Here is a 17,126-nt window from a genome sequence, read left to right as displayed (position 1 = left end):
TCTCACACAGAGTTCTTCCTGTTTATAAGGAGATCATATTTTGTTTTGATTTGATTTGTCCAAAAAAAAAAAGCAGAGGGGGTGTTTCAATAATATCATACATGAATGGCCTTTTACTAGGATGTAAACGCCAAAACAAGTCAAGTAAAGTGTTCTTGATTCCCTTTAAAGCAGGCATGTCCAAAGTCCGGCCCGTGGGCCAAATCCGGCCCGCGGTCGAATTTCATCCGGCCCTCGGCCCCTGTCATAAAATCAGTGCCGTCTGGCCCGCAGGTTGGGCGCAATGGAACACGTGTTGCATTGACTGAGGTCTCGTAGACTGGTGAGTGATGTTTCATAGAGTACTGCTTCCCTCTAGTGGCTAAATGAGTAATAGCATTCACTAAATGAGTAATAGCATTTAGACACTAGAGGGCATCACTCATGAGTTAACAAGACATCACTCCGTGTTTATATTGACTGATATGTCATATTTCAAATGATCCTTGCAGTTGTGGAGATGTGTATTGCTTGTTCATTTCCCCGTTGTTCGAGTCAAAGGTTTTGTGACTATTGAAAAGTCATGGTGATACATTTTTTGTTTCAAATCAATTTGCACTCAGGAGACTTCTGTTTAAGAAAAAGTCAAGTGAATAAGCAGTTGCATGTGATATACCTGTTTCAAATGAACCAAAAGAAATTCTTAAGATTTTTGAAATTAAAATAAAAATGGAAATGTGAAACAGACTGGCTTACTAAAATTTGTTGAACAATATTGTTGTTCAATGTAAAGAATGTCAGCCAAGGTCGGCCCCCCGACATTTTACCACATAAAATCTGGCCCCCTTGGCAAAAAGTTTGGACACCCCTGCTTTAAAGCATATCAAAATAAAAGTTAAAATATATATGCTAAAGACATTGAACTTTCTCCTGACGTGCTTTAACACAGCCCTTTTATTTCGAGAGAGAAAAAAAAGGGTTTCCTCCAGGAAATTAGAAGCGGTATGGAGGCATACAATTGGTAACTTTGATTGTGGAATTTGAAGAGGCAAATTCTTTTTTGTATAATCTACAGTGGAAATACCCCTTCGATGCTATAGTCATTCAAAACTACATGCGGTAGGCCAACAGTAACTTCTCGAGAATAATGCACATTTTTTGTTCTGCTTAAAGGTGTCCCCTCATTCCTATATGGTATGGAATGTCAGTCCACAAAAAATGGACATGTGCAGTGAAAAGAGATCCCACTATTTGAAACGCTACAGTTACCCATAATATCTCTGTGCTTTTTTTTTTACATTTGTTGATTCGTCTCCAAAAGCAAACAGAATTTACGGATTAATTTCAAGTCTGAGTCTGTGGCCTTTTGTGGACAACAGAACACTGGTGACATAAATTTCGAGAGAGCAACATGGTCTTTCCCATGGCTAAGAGTTGCCAGCACACAATGAACTTTCAGCATAATATTATATAGTGCTGCACTCCTCGGGGAGGCAGATACTGCTGGCCGATGTCATGAGTCTGCCTGTATGTTTTATAGCTTTTTACGCTCTCACACTCTTTAAAATCCTGGAAGAGAAGCCCTGGTGGGGCATCTTGAGCACGGAGACGCGCCATAGTTCTTATCTTTCTGCGTTTTTAATGCAGCATTGAATTCCATTTGGCTCGGCTCTTCATTCTCAACTCTCTCTGATGCATGTTGTGTTCACTTGTTATGCTAATTTGCCCAAGCTGTGTTTGAAACCGGGACTATTCTATGCTTTGCAAAATACAGAAATCTGATCTCACTCTGTTGAAATCGTGCATAGCTGTGGTTATTTATGTTGAGATGGAGAATAGACGCATCCGGTGCACAAATTGTAAGAGATGTTTGGTCAGCTCTCTCGCTGAGAAAGCTGCCTCTAAGAAGGAAGGGTCACATTGGCTGCAGCTTTTTTTTTTCCAATTTCCCTTTTGAAGTTTCTTTTCTAATAAGCCCTCTTATCTCCATTCATCTGTTTGGTACACAAAAACGCCAAATGAATAAACTCCGAGCAGAGTGAGAATTTATCAGCCATTGAGAGATGCAGCAGATGTGTGCTTGAAACGTCTGGATCACATCTTTGTCATTCACCAGCGTGCGCGTCGACACAGGCACACGCGCACACACACCAACACTCTAAAAGCCGACACGAGCCCAAGACAGCATCTGAGTGATGTCTGTATGGGTTGCCTGTCTCCTGGAGGCAGGAGGAAAGAGTTGATGGAGCTGCGGCTCCAGATAGGAAAGGAAGTAAACCCCAAGTGAGATGCTGACTGACAACTGTTGTCTTTGGGAATAAAAGATCATAGTCAACATGATAAATCCGTCATTCTTTGGATTAAAAATGGCGTAACATTTTTAAACGCTGGCGCTCTTCATGTCTTCGTTCACTTGGAAAGCGCAGCATATGAGAAATGATGTGATCGTGATAGTGCAAAAGGCTATGGCGAAGAAGGCACCGAGAATGCCGAACACTAAGGGTGAGCTGAAATAAAACGGTAGGAGTGACAGATTTACATTTTATGAAAATCAATAGGGGCAAGAGAGAATATTATTTCAGAAGTGCCGGTAGACGTGTGTTTGCAGCTCGTGTCTGCCATGCTTGTGTAGTTTGTTGTGACACGACTTCTCAAGTGTGTCACTGTGGGCTTGTGTATATCTGCTGGTTAGATTTTTCACTAAATGAATATGCATGTTGGTGGCACAGTTAGCATGCTATACAGTCTAAAAGTTCTCGGTTCAAATCGCATCAAGGGATCAATGTATGTGGAGTCTGCATGTTCTCCCTGTGCTTGCATCGCTTTCAGTTCATTTGAGGACTCTTATTAAACCTTTTTGTGATTGTGGTGTATTACATTAATCTGGCATCCGTGCTTGATCATGATTAGTGTGAATGATTTCACCATTGACTTCCTCCCAGCTCCTTTCCTGTCAGGCAGAAAATGATGTAAAATATTTCAGGTTGTCTTTCATTGCGGGAATTGAACCTGCTCTTTTGAAAACCACTCACTAAACATGTCAGAAAAGTGTCGAGGTTGGCTACTTGACTATAATGTATTTTGGGCCGGGGCATCGGAAATATGGTTTCAAAATGATGAACTATAATTTTGAGGCATCCATTTTTGTGTCGACCGAGTCCGTTGACTTCTTTCCCCCAGCTCAAGAGCAATGAACAATGAATGTTGACGCCACATATTATTTCTATATACAAGAATAAAAGGCAATCAGCACTTTCGGATCTTTTCCAGAACATAAGCCTCAATGGGCTTCATGGTTAAAACTGTGAGATGTTCTCATTGCTAAACATGTTTTGGCGTGTAATGGGGCACATCGCAATGCTGAGAGAGGCCAATGCCATCAGGTTTGCTCTGATTTACCTGGTGTGAAACAGTATTTAATTCAATACACCTGGATATCAAGAGCCAAAGTCTGCCCAGTGAGAATTGCTCTGAGCGTCGCTGTCTCCGCCAGCTTGCCACCTTCTCCTGTGCATCCCGGTGCCATCTGGTCCCCAGGTAAACACTGCACAACACACAGCAGCAGCCTCTTAAAGTGCTGTGGAAGAAAATGGGATTCAGCGCAGCCATTACTCTCATAATATGCTTGGGTACATCCTTAGATGTACCCGTTGTTGACAGCATATTCTCACCAGTGATGGAAAGGCTTTTTTGAAGTAACGGGTTGCAGGCTCTCAGAACTTGGATTGTAATGTGTTTAAAACAATCCAAAAATCACCAAGCTCTCGCATACTTAGCTGTTGTTCATTAGGCTAGCTATGTACGCCGGGTTTCAAAGGTTTATATAGGTCTATTGTGTTTTAGCTATTGTACAGCAGTAGTGTAGACCTGCAAAAAATGTTCGCGTATAAGTCTCGGAAAAGTTGTATTCATGTGTTTCTTAGCTCACTGCAACTTTTTCTCGTTGTGAGTGTTGGTTAGCGGTGGTGAAATGTTGCATGTCTGCAAGGCTTTGGAGTGTGCTGAACCGTCAGCTTCAAACACCTGCCGCATGATCTCTATTTAAAAAAAAAAAGAATATTTTAACTTTTATCTGGGCTCTTTTGTCACACACCTGTCTGAGATTTATTTCAGTGATTTACATGCAGGAGAAACAACATATGGCAAAACTCGTGGATATTCCTTGTGTCCGTTTGATCTGGTGGATGTGACTTTCAAATTCTTCCTCCTGCCTGCTTTTGTCTGAAATGTTGTCTTCCCAAAAAATGTGATGAATCTCCAGGGAGTGCAGATGGAAGCGTAATGTTGATTCCGAAATCTTGATGGACAGGCAAAATGTGAAAATGGCTGGCTATAGAAGTCATTTGTCATGAGTCTCGCAAATCAATTGGGAGAAATTAAGTGTTCTCTTGCCGTCTATAATAGACCACTTGCTGACAGCTGCCACTGTAACAAGATAGTCAATGTTATTCACTCTCTGTGGTTTTAATATCATAACTGTTTAGTGCATGTTTCTCTTGAGGTCTGCCAATTAAGCTGCCCCATGGCTGACCTTTGTGGTGATGGGCAGGACTTTACCAGCGCTCCAATTTTTTCTTCTTTTTTTTTTCCCCCCAGTCGAGACAAGCACTTTGATTACCGGTACACTGACTGCTTCATTGCACGATTTCCTGTGGAAAGCCAGGCGCTGCCCAGAGGAGGCATCACTCCCTAACTGCAAATGAAGGCCTGCGCTGCAGCCTCTTGTCACACATACAAACATTCCCTTTTTCCACATCCATCCCTGTGGTGTATTCGATTAAGGCGGTGCAAGTTTTTCATTACCTCTGCGTCAAATTAAGCACAGCTCCGACCGTCACCGGTTTGGTGTAGTAAGCCACAATCGCGATTGAAGAACGAGCATTGAGCTTTCTACAGCAAGTGTGGTTAAAGTGTAAAGATGATGTAAAGTTATTCAGCAAGTGATGAGAGAAGAGCCGGTCACCACTGACAGCAGGTATGTAGGTCACACAGGGGGAGTTGTCTTCTGCATCCCCCGCCCTCTTCTGTGTCTATTTTTGTGTCATCTCCTCCACCTCTCTTCGTTCTTCACTTAATCCGGTATTCACTCACGGCATCTCACCTCCGCCTAACTCTTGAATGTTCATCCACAGTGGCCGCCTCACACTGTTTGGACTGCAGATTAAAAATGACGTGAAAGAGAAATCAACACATCCAGGAGAGACACTTGAGCAAACATCAATGGTCATTTGTTTTCCCGATCTTACGCACAATATGTCGTCAACGTTGTCTTCTTACCGGCCTTCCAGTCACTGACATTTTCTCTTTGCTTTTGCCCAACACAAAGCAGATGGTGTCCTGTCCTGTTGGCTGAGTCATTCCAAAGACTCCTCTTGTCAGGCAATGCCAAAGCACTTATACTGAGTTTGGGCCTTTTCAGTTTGTTTACAGGACCCTAGACCAATTCGGAGCCGCAGCAGCGCAGTCGCTGTTGCAAGGTTACTCAAACCCACAGGGGAGCACAATGTTACTTAGTGTTCACAACGCCTCGGCCTTTCTTTTGGAGAAGAACGGCCGAATATCAATGAAAGCTCTTGTCTTCGGAGGTGGATAGCCAAGAGAGGGGCAGTCTTGAGGTTTACAAAGCAAGCTTGTTTTCATCTCCTGAGCCTTTAGGTCACATCTCAGTGCTCCTTAATTGGCTCAGATTGCCAGAGAGTGTTCTATCCTAAAGCAAAGAAAACTCTAGCTATGAAGCGTTTACCCCCCTTGGACACAAGCTATTTTTCACCCTCTTGTTTGGAGAACAGAGGCTCATACAGCTAAGCTATTTGCACGAGCTTCCACAACAAATGGAACATTAACATATGAAAATGGAATTCTTTCCACATTTACCCGCTCATTAATTCTTTTGGTTTAGAAGTTGTTGAGGCCCACCAATTCTTGTTTAGCTTAAGGTGGAAGATGTATTTAATTATCTTTGCATTAGGGCACATCAGGCCCTCAGCTATTCGTCCATGCAAAGTTTAATGAGGGTTTTTTTTCCCTCCATGCTTGTTTAATATACATGGCCTTGGACAGACCAGGACCAATTTACTCCTAGGCCACCTACTTTGTTCTCGGAATATATTTCCTTTTTCAGCCAGTACAAGCACTCAAAAACACTGTGATGCTGACCTTGACATTTTCTTCCCTTATTCTCTCAAAATGAAGTGCTGTTGGGCAAGCAATGGCCTTCCATCTGCTTCATGAAAGCTGCAAAACTTTAAGCTCTTCATCAGATAATCAGCTTAAGAAAATGCAGCAATGAAAGTGATTCGCTCCATAATTGATTTTCAAGTGTGATCTGCTTCGTTTTGGCTTCTGATGCTTCAAATAGTTGAAGAATTAGCTGCGGTCATTAAATCTTTCTGCCAACATTGAGTCCTTCACTGAGGTAATGACAGGTTATATCCATACCAGGTGTTTAGGCGTGCCAACATTTGTGAGAGTTAAGGACATCATGGTTGGATCATATTTTGTGTCAACTTTGAACTGGCTGTTTTTCGTAGTTTTCTCAGTGAGGTTACATTTGGTGAGGACAGCAGAGGCTGTTTCTTTCCCAGTAACAAACCCGATTCGTTTCCTAGAAATCTGTGGCATGCTGCATTGCGATAATCTTCCATTGCCTTTCATCAGCCTTTTATAAGTAGGAGAGAGCAAATTGATGGTAAATTTGTTGCAGCAGTTCTGTGATCCCGGTAACTATCTTTTCTGGGTCGAGTCATCATCTCTCATCGTCTTTGCTCCTTGCAATACAGTGTCTACTTCTGCTTTTATCAAATTTTCAAGATCTTGCTAAGCTGCTTTTCCAACCTTTATTTTTCTTAATGGCTACTTTGATTATGAGCTGTTTCAAGTGCCTCGGGAAATTATTCCGAAAGAGGTTGCCATATAGTGTCTGAGCCAATGAGTCGCTTGTCATATTCTGTCCATCCATCCTTTGATTGTATCAGCTTCAAAAAGCACCTTGACATTGTTGTCTTTGATGGCAGTGCTCACTTGTAGTCATATTTTTCCACAAATGTACGTAATAAGCAAGAGATTTGGTGTCCCTACACTTTAATGACCTGCCTGTGCAATCTGTAACAATTTGCTTGCCGACTTTATGTCCTGATGAATTTGCACGGGGTTCTGTTTTCTTCCTTTGGCCACCAGGTGAGGACCATGTATGTAACTAATTCCATCTACGCTGAAAGCCGTTCACAGCAACTACCTTGTTATGACTGCGCCAATTAAGAAGTAGTTGCCCCCGGTCATGACCTTCCCCACAGCCATATTCAGATAGCGCTGACCTAAGCCAGTAGTTTCTCCGGTGACTCGCTTCTCATATTTAGTATTGCTCCCTGGACTGTCTCCACAATATTCTGAACAAAATAAACCATCTTTCACACACATGAGAATTGCAGGCTAAATAATTTGCTGGGGCACAAATTGCTCCAGATCAATCTGTAGGACCTCTTCTTCATCAGTCTGATTAAGAAGAGGTCAGATCCTCTAGATTGCATCTCTTTCCACTCTACTGACAAATGCCAAACGCAACCCTTAGGGCCCACAGTGTTTTATGGTGCAGACCAACTCGCCAATCGCATTTTACAATCGGTCATAACGGTTTCTTGTGTGCATTTTGAATGCTAGTCTGGGGCAGACTAAACCCACACACAAGTAATAATTGCACCTTCTTTTGACAGTGGAATAGCGGTGATGCTAAGAGCCAAGTTGAGCCCATTAGGTGTTGTGGAAAAGGGGCAAAATTACGTCAGAGGTTGATAACCCACGAGGTGAGCGGAACGGTGCTCAACTGCTGATCCGAAACAAAACTACAATATTTTGGGGGAGGAATATTGTTGTAATATTGAGTTGGTGTTGGGAAATATTTGCAATACTGGAAACTTTCCATTTTGGGTGCATGCAATACTGTGGTTGCAATGCAAGCATGCTGATACCTCTTGTTGCCAGCTCTTGTCCAATAAACAAATGGAAGGTGGGCTCGGTGTCATACTTGTCCACGTATAAGGATGACTTAAACCCAGCTCATTTCCTTCCTCGTCTTATGCATGCAAATAGCGTGCACTTAAGGTGCTGATTGATTTTATATTGTGGTTGTTTTCCGTGTGAGCGTCGACTCGTTCATACTCAAATCACTCATCTTTGTAAAATTTGTTTTCACAATGTCCGTCAGCAGAGCCTCGGATTAACTCAAATTCTTTCATCGTGCATACGAGTCATTTGCATACCAAAAAGGAAAAAGTGAGACACTTTCAAGTACCCCTCAGGGTCCTTGGTCGGAGCGTTTGGAACCGCTCGTGTAAGCGGTCTCGGTTCCTGCTGAGGGAGTCAATTCTGTCTACTGTTTTTGTTAGCAGCCCTCAGTGGAGTGGGCCTTCCCTTCACGAAAACCTTGAAGGGGACTGTCGTTTGTCCCCCCTCCACACCAACGCCCATGTTTATGTGTTTACCACAATGCACACACATACTCCCCTAAATTGATGGGCTTTTCACTGTCAGCACACATTGGAGTGAAATTATTAGACAAAACCAGACTAATGTTTCCTTAAGGAGACCCAGGTTCATCAGGCCGCAATGAAATTGTGACATTTTTCCTTTGCTTCAATCGCTAATTGGTAGTCGGAAAGGAGATTCTATGACAGCAGTATTGTGTCTGCTCAAACAAAGCAGAAGCATCTGGAATGAGGCCAGTGCTTCAGTGAGCTCCTGCTGCTGAACACAATGCTGTTGCTATGATGCTATGCTAGCAAGGATAATAAGGCAGACTTGAAAGAAGCTCTCTTCCCACACACCTCACAATATCCTCATTTCACCAACAAGCCATCTGAATTGTGAAATGTCGATGTTTGGAATTAATGGGAGAAAAAAAATGTAAATGTGTTCTATTAATAATTTATGATGACTATTGGCTGAGTTTGGTTGATTCTTATTCCTACTGTGTGTGAACACATTAACATTTTTTGACAGCAAGCTATGAGGCATATTAGAAGTAAATCTTCTCCTGTGATATATTAATATGCATCAACCGGGCACAACATGAGGGAGACTTGCTGGTTGCTAGATCTCATGCAAGAACGGTATGCATAAACTTTCCAGAGATGACAAAGATCTGAATGCTCATTTTTGTTTGACACTCTTCAAAGAAGTATTGATTTCACAGTAGGTTTGTTTTTCTGGCTGTGCAGAGGTATCGGACTGCACAGCCCCATGTCCGTTTTTCATACAGTAGTCCCGCTGTCAGGTTTACATTTTATATTTTTAAATTGGTACATCACTGACAGAGCGAGGCAATCAAAGCTCGGCATTATTGTATTTAAAAGATGAATTTGTCCTTTTGATATAAATGTAGGCCTATCTCTGGTCGTAAATCTTAATTATTTGTGCATGTAGTAACGGTGTTGTCGAACGTTAATGAACTAACTTTAAAATAGATGCAGATAAGACAAATTCTACACTAATTTGTTTCATGTAAAAAAATGAAAACTAACAAGCAAACCGGTTAGCACATTTGCCTCAAGGGCCGAGAGGTTTTGAGTTTGAATTTTGGTTCATTTTTTTTCCCCTCCACGTGCTTGTCTTGGTTCTCTCCGATGACACCCTTATTAGCTGAAGAGTAAAAGTGTAAATGTGGCCACGAGCAGTTGTTTTTCTATCCATCCCTGTGAATGTCTGGGCACCCTTCTATGGTGTAACCGTCATCTTACCTGAAGTCAGCTGGGATAGTCTGCAGCTCACTTATGATCCTAATAAGAACAAGTTGTACAGAAAATGGATGTATGGGTCTCAAACACTTTTGTCTCTTTCTTGTCAGAATATACCCAATAAATAAATGTGTTATAAGGAAGTGTACCTTGATGCCAAATGTGGTCAATTTTGTTGTTTTGGGCTTAACTGCAAATAGAGGTACATACAGTATGTTAAAAGTAGAGCTCTCACAGTAATTGCTGCTTGGATGGCCATTTATTGTGCCTTTTTTTCTTTTTTAATTAAAAACTCATTCACTCCCAAAGACATATTTATATGTCTTTTCACACTCCACACATTCAACCAAAGATCCTTTTTTTTTCTCCAAGACTTAGGGTAAAAAAAAAAAGGGGGGGGGGGTCTAGAATTGGCTGGTACGGAATGAGTTACCTTTTTTAACCTCCTTTTATGCATTGACACTTCATTTCCAGAACCTCAGCACTTAACTTTGTTTGTAGATGCTTTTATCCCCTCAGGGCAATTCTGTGCCTTGAGAGGAATCACACACTCACACACAGACCATTGCTTCATCCTTCCTACCGTTAGTCTAACAGGGATTAGAAACTTCACTTCAGATAGTTGCATCAGATAACCATTCTGTCTTGGAGAAAACTATTTTTTGAGTCAGCATAAGAGACGAATGGAATCAGAAAGGTGAAGATTTCCAGAGAACAGAAGGCGGAATGTCAAACAGTGATGTAACCTTAGCACTGAAAGCAAATTAACGCCACAAAAAAAGGCATTGTATTACAGTTTACATTGAACTCCATGCATCATCCTAGGTCATTACCACAGGTCGCAACCTCTTTTACCAGCGTCACTACTTGCGTGTCTTTTGGCGAGCATCTGACCTTTACTGCAGGCTGCAGAATGTTTTCAATTCTAGCTATTCGTTCGTAGCCAAGCGGTTGTATTTCACGCTGCTGCTGGGCCGCCAGGCCGCCGGGGGAGAGCGGGTATTTTTATGGCGTGCTTTGTTTGCCTGATTGTTGTTGCAAAAGAGGAAAGCGGAGAGGTTTGCTCGGGGAGTGAGGAAGAAGGAAGGAGTTGTGTGACTACAGAGATAACAGGCCGTATAGAGAATGCGGAAGGAGGTTTAGTGTGGGAGGGGTGGTTTTCGGGCTGCCTTACAGGGATGGCAGTTTGTAATTAATTTTGCACGAATCTCTCTCCCTTCTAGCCTATGTTTTTCTCTCTCTTTTTAATTTTTTATTTTATTGTTTTTGAAGTGCAACTCAAGAGGCACTGAATTTCCAGGCATGCGAGACCATTAAGCAGAGCTGTTAAACATGTAGTATCATGGCATTATGCAACTACTTAGATGTTTATGAATTATATCTACAACTCAGATGTGCTTCCCATTGCAGTTGTCTCTGAGACCGCCATACCTGGCACCAGCACTGGAGGTGAGCAAATCACTTGTTTCTCCATCCTGCCCCCTGTTGTTAAAGTAATGTATTGCAGGAACTCACTGCCCATTTTCTTTCCTCTGTTACACCTTTTTGGGTGGGGGGCGTCCCTCAAACATAACCAATCACAATTTCTATTAGACAAGAAGCAAGTAACAGAACAGATGTTGATCGGCAAAATCAAAAGAATATTTAGCATGATTATTGATATGGCTTACATTCAAACATATGTGGGAAAATGGGCTATCATCCGATGAAACCAAGGTTTAACTTTTAAGTCAAAATTTCAAACGGTATGAATGGTCAAACACAACTCTGCTGATCATCAAAAAGAGACCAAATGCACAGTGAAACATTGTGATGGCATTTTGTTTGTCTGCTGGAATCGAGGCAAGCCAGTTGGTCAAGGTGAAGGGAGTTGGGAACACAAATATCTATTATTAACACAAAAGATCCAGGCTTCTGCTAAAAAAGCCAAATAAAGGAATAGCCTCTTAGAACATTTGAATTTTATAAGAAGTCATTTCGTTTTCCAACCGTGGCCAATGTGTACTGACTCCCATTTTGCATGAGTTGGGATTTGTTAATTACAGAGAGCCACTGCCCCAGTTATTTGTGAGTGTCAACAACATTATCTCCATTTATTTTACTCATCCTCTTTTATAGAATGTTTTTGTTTTGTTTTTCAATTGAGTTTGTGTTTTATACATTACATAAATTGTGTTTCTTACCACAGCAATCTGGCATTGGAACAGCAGTGTTCATTTCATCTTGATAACTTTTTTACTCCAAATTTTAAATCAAATTTTATGGGCCGTCCAACCAAAAAAAGTTGGCTTATGTCATTTTTGCCTGTACAGCTACCATCACAATGTTGAAGACGCAACATATTCTTGTCTTTCTCAAGCGTTCACACTCTGCCTTCTGTTGTCTTTCTCTCTTTTCATGCCCACTTCCTTTTTACTTTAGTGGGAATAAAAGATCATGTTGAGAGTTCAGGGGAACACAAATCCATTTTGACTGACAGCATGAAGTCCAAAGGTAAGGAAAAATACAGCGGATGCATTGCCGTTTATTCAGAATGCTACAAAAGGATGCGTACGAGAGGCCACAGCTGCTCAATTAAAATTCACTCCTGAGGTTGAGCTTTCCTCGGAGTCGCGTAGCCAAATCTGTCGAGCCACGCCGTGCATCCAAGTGCGACACGGCTTCGCCCTCCTCGTCTCTCTGCTGTCTCTCCCGCCGAGCTCATGCTCTCCTCCCCATCTGTCTCCATCTCTTCGTCTTAGCAGGCAAAGACATCAGGCAGACAGTCCTTACGTGCTGCCTTCAGGGCCAAATGCATTTGTAAATGCACCCCCGCACCCCACCACAACTCCATCTCAGGTCTGCAGCTATGACCCTGGTATTTTGGTATAAATGTGTCAGCACGTCTATGGAGATTGAGTGTGATAAATGGCCTGCAAACTCCACGATCAGACATTCAATAAATCAAGTGTGCAATACATATTATTCCAAGGAGCAGACAAGACAGACCGCAGAGACGATAATCATGCAAATAAATCATATTTGGTAAGAATACCACGCAGTTATTCTCAGGTGCCCACTGAGATTTGGGCATAATAACAGGGCATGTAATTTGAATGAAGCAGTTCTTCCAGAATACGAAGAATGTGGGTGTTCTTCATTTCTTCTTTTTTTTTCATGTCAATAATGGGAAACGTGTTTTGATCAGAATCCATTTCCAAGGGAAATAAATCTTAAGCAACCACCGTGAACTGTTACTTTGGCTTAAATCAATAAAGCAGGACAGTAGCATCCCGCAAAAAAGAAAGCACAGAAAAACAGGTTATTGTCGGTAAAAGGGTTTCAGAACTAAAGCTTGCTTTTGAATTAGACATCATGCAATATTCTGATTTTTATTTTTTGGTGTCTATTCATTTTTAAAGACCACTTGTCAGGTCAGAGGACACTGACCTTGGGTCCCAATTTCTATAGGAGCACATCCCAAAGGTGCTGTTTAGCCTTGTGATGACTTCAAATTCATCCATACCAAACCCATCCCAGCATTCATTTATCAATGTCAGAATTGAATGAATACATCTTCTCTTTGTATAATAATTTGATTATTCAAGTCAAGTCAAGTCAACAGTATTTAGCACTTTCAAACAGCCATCACTGCGTACAAAGTGCTGTACATGGAGCGATTTAACATGCACAATAAACAGTAATACAAATCGGTAATAAAGGCGGTAGAAAGCACCAAGCAGTAAAATCAAGAACAAATCTAAGTCATGCTGAGTCGAACGCCAAAGAATACAAGTGAGTTTTGAGGAGGGCTTTGAAGATGGGCAGCGAGGAGGCTTGCCGAATGTTCAGTGGGAGGTCATTCCAGAGAGAGGGACCAGCAACAGAAAAGGCTCGATCCCCTCTGAGCCTCAGTTTAGTTCTTGGTACTTCTAACAAAGACTGGTCCACAGACCTGAGGCGACCGGGCAGGTGTGTAGGGGCGGATGAGCTCAGAGAGGTAAAGTGGCGCGAGATTATTTAGAGATTTGAAAACAAAGAGGAGGATCTTGAAAATAACTCTGATTTCAATTGATTGAGACGGTGTTTCATACCAAACAAAACGTTCTGAAAAAGTGTGAGTCATTATCAGTGACGATGCCGACCTTTTCAATGCGACTTTTAATGAATGTAGCAGCCACTTTTATTTGGATAGATTTTCTCAAGATCGTCAGACCTCAAAACAAAAGGGAAGCGCCGATGTACACAACGTATATCTAAATGAATCTTGGAACCATAAACAAAACCCTGCCAAAATCCTAATTCGGAAAATAACTTGACTTTCTCTGTGTGTAGATGCTGCTGAGAAGAAAGAATGACCGCCTGAGGGAAGGACAATCAACCTCATCTGACAGCCAGCAAACTGAGTGAAGGCCATTCACGAGAGAATCAGACATGCCCAACGGCGGTTCGGGTGCTGTCACAGGTTCAGGACATCCCGTCGTTCACATTTCCAGCTTTGTTTTGCCCTGTTCTTATTTGTTAATGCGACCCCGAGCCCTAACGTTATGTGCGTCCAAAACCTTCCGGGGTGGACTTGAACATATCAAGGAGAAAACATGAGCCATACCTCACTGTGTCATAACGTTTCAAGCGGGCCAGTTGAATGCAATGAGATGAAGCGAGTCTCTTTCTTGGAGCCACGCCCATGAGGTCAGCACGCTATAAGTCGGGCTCACATATCAGTGAAGTTTAGTTCATTCAAGTCAAATGTCTTTGCTTCAAGTTATCGTGATCGAGGCCAAGGTTTCTCTTTCACCCGCTTTGATTAAAACTGCTCCTAAACCTTTTTTTTTAACTTCTCAAAACCCACACAGGATAAACGTTGATTGTCTTCTAACAAATGGACTCGCCATCTCCCTTTCCCGCCTCTGACACAACCCCCCTTCCGACTTTAACCTTTTCTTCACCATTCTCTGTGCATGCCAGCAAATTACTTTGACACAAACGAGTCATCTCTGCTTGTCTCCTTTTCAGATTGTCAAATATTTGTGGAAGAATCTGCCTTATTTTGCATCAAACGTGCAATCGATTATCACACGGTTAAGGAGATGATCCGGATATTATTTGATTTCATTTTCATTTTTATTCGATTTCATTTTATCATCGAAGTCATGAAAAGGCTACTTACTACCTGTTGATTGTTCTCAAGCTTATTCAAAAAATTTTTTTTTCTCGATGTTCTTCATGGCTCCCATTCGGCGATGCCACAGTGAAGATCAAATGGGTTAGAGTTCTAAGAAATATTGCCTTCATACTTTGGTGTTTGCATTGATAAAATATAACTAAAAGAATTAATAAAGATTGAAATGGGAGTTGTCTTACATTTTTGAATGCCACACATCTAATTTTGCCTGATGACAGGATCTCATGTTTTATTTAATTCCGATTGCATCAGGCGCAGTTAACATTACCTCAGCTCATACATTATACGCGAGCCGCTGTAACAGAGCAATCAGTCGGGCGTCTCTGGGCAGACGGGAATAATTAGTGCGTCCTGTGATCTCCTGCACGCTACCTCTCAGGCGTCCCCCTGAATCAAATGAGACGAGTTGTGTGACAGACCTCCTCACCTCAGAAACCCGCAGAGAAACTCCAGCAAGTCTTGATGCGAGCGTCTCCCGTACTTGCGCTTCACACCAACGAGGTTGCCGTGCCATCCGTCTAAAGGAGAATAGCTTCTGTTTTGTTTGCATGTGTACTTTCTTCACTTGCCATTTTGGCACCTGCATTGCGCGGGCAGGTCAAGGGAATGAAGCTTCCAGTTTGAAGAGAACCCATTGAGAAACTGTTGAAAAAGTACAAGTAGCTCGCTCGCCGGGTTCACCCTAAAGTTCATTTATAATAATGGCACATCAAGTTGGGATTTCCAGCTTGAATAACGCTGGCACACAAAAAAAAGGCCACATGATGAGATGCACATCCGTTACTAAACTAACATTCACTCTTGAGCAGTAAAAAGCATACGTACGTAGAATCGCTCCGCTCACGTTACTTTTCTTATTTCTTATTTCTTTTTTTTTTTTGGTGACGCTCCAGATTCAAGCAGGAGGGCGAAAACAAGACAAATTATAACTCAACAAGCATGTCACACACCTTGTAACCCCCATACTAAACGTGACGAACACACACTTCTACCCCACGCTCCTCTCAAAATAAGTCGGCCTTCTTTGATGAGAATGTTTCCATTTACAGTACATTCATCCAATAGAACATATGGTTTGAAAAACAGAAAAAAAAAGAAAAACACGGTCCTTGAATGACAAAAATATTTCAGTCAAGCAAAAAGCAGGTAATCGCGTATTATAAAGACATGAAGGACTTTTCCAGGAATATTCAGCATTGTGAAGTGCTTCAATGCAGAATTTTGTGTTTCAGTGAATTTCAGTGACTTCCGAAAAACAACGTTGAACCTGCTCACTCGCTTTCTCTGCGAGGTCAGAAATTGATCAAAAATCATATTCAACCCAAACTTCAACATTCAAACTATATCTTTTTTCTTACTATATATATATATTCATTCATCTTCCGTACCGCTTGATCCTCACTAGGGTCGCGGGGGGTGCTGGAGCCCATCCCAGCCGTCTCCGGGCAGTAGGCGGGGGACACCCTGAATCGGTTGCCAGCCAATCGCAGGGCACACAGAAACAAACAACCATTCGCACTCACACTCACACCTAGGGACAATTTAGAGTGTTCAATCAGCCTGCCACGCATGTTTTTGGAATGTGGGAGGAAACCGGAGCACCCGGAGAAAACCCACGCAGGCCCGGGGAGAACATGCAAACTCCACACAGGGAGGCCGGAGCTGGAATCGAACCCGGTACCTCTGCACTGTGAAGCCGACGTGCTAACCACTTGGCTACCGGGCCGCCCTATATATATATATATATGCACTTTTGCAGCCTGTTAACTATCGTAGCTCACACGTCCCATTTTAAAGTGCTTCCCTGGGCCCTCCTAGATTCCTATTCTTTGCCAGTGCCCTCTGTGAATTGTACACGAAGCAAACTGAATGAAAATAATGACGATAAAAGATAGAGCGCAACAGCTCTGATCACAAGCTGCAATTGCAGACTGCTGAGAGCTAACAACTTCCGGTGATGTAATCACGCGCCATTGTAAATTCAAGATTTACCTGCTTTATTTTATTTTTTAAATATATTTTTTGTAAAAATGAAACTGATAGGATGATTAGGATGCAGCGTACATTAACGCAAAAAAATATATTACTAATATGTACAAAGACACACAAATGGTTGTTTGGTTTTTTTCCTCCTCGACACTCCTCAGATCTACTTGGGACCTGTCTTAGATCTACCGGTAGATCAGGATCGACGTAATGGGCACCCCTGCTGTATATATATTAGTGCTGCTTTCAACACTTAGAGGGGCACATAG

General features: G+C 42.1%; 1 protein-coding gene across 3 annotated transcripts in view; it reads left to right on the top strand.

Moving 5' to 3' along the window:
• Positions 1 to 15,040, top strand: part of macrod2 (mono-ADP ribosylhydrolase 2) — a 384,195-nt gene extending 369,155 nt beyond the window's left edge. For all 3 annotated transcript variants that reach the window (XM_052079641.1, XM_052079640.1, XM_052079639.1), the window contains 3 exons: positions 11,118 to 11,156; positions 12,129 to 12,200; positions 14,022 to 15,040. In XM_052079641.1, the coding sequence (XP_051935601.1) occupies positions 11,118 to 11,156; positions 12,129 to 12,200; positions 14,022 to 14,044 (134 nt within the window). In that variant the 3' untranslated portion in view covers positions 14,045 to 15,040. The remainder of the gene's footprint in view (positions 1 to 11,117; positions 11,157 to 12,128; positions 12,201 to 14,021) is intronic.
• Positions 15,041 to 17,126: the final 2,086 nt, after the last annotated feature.

Source organism: Hippocampus zosterae, chromosome 11 (assembly GCF_025434085.1).
Source record: "Hippocampus zosterae strain Florida chromosome 11, ASM2543408v3, whole genome shotgun sequence".
Taxonomy (NCBI): domain Eukaryota; kingdom Metazoa; phylum Chordata; class Actinopteri; order Syngnathiformes; family Syngnathidae; genus Hippocampus; species Hippocampus zosterae.
Note: the sequence above shows the minus strand (reverse complement) of the source record. Positions and strands in the feature narration are given on the sequence as shown.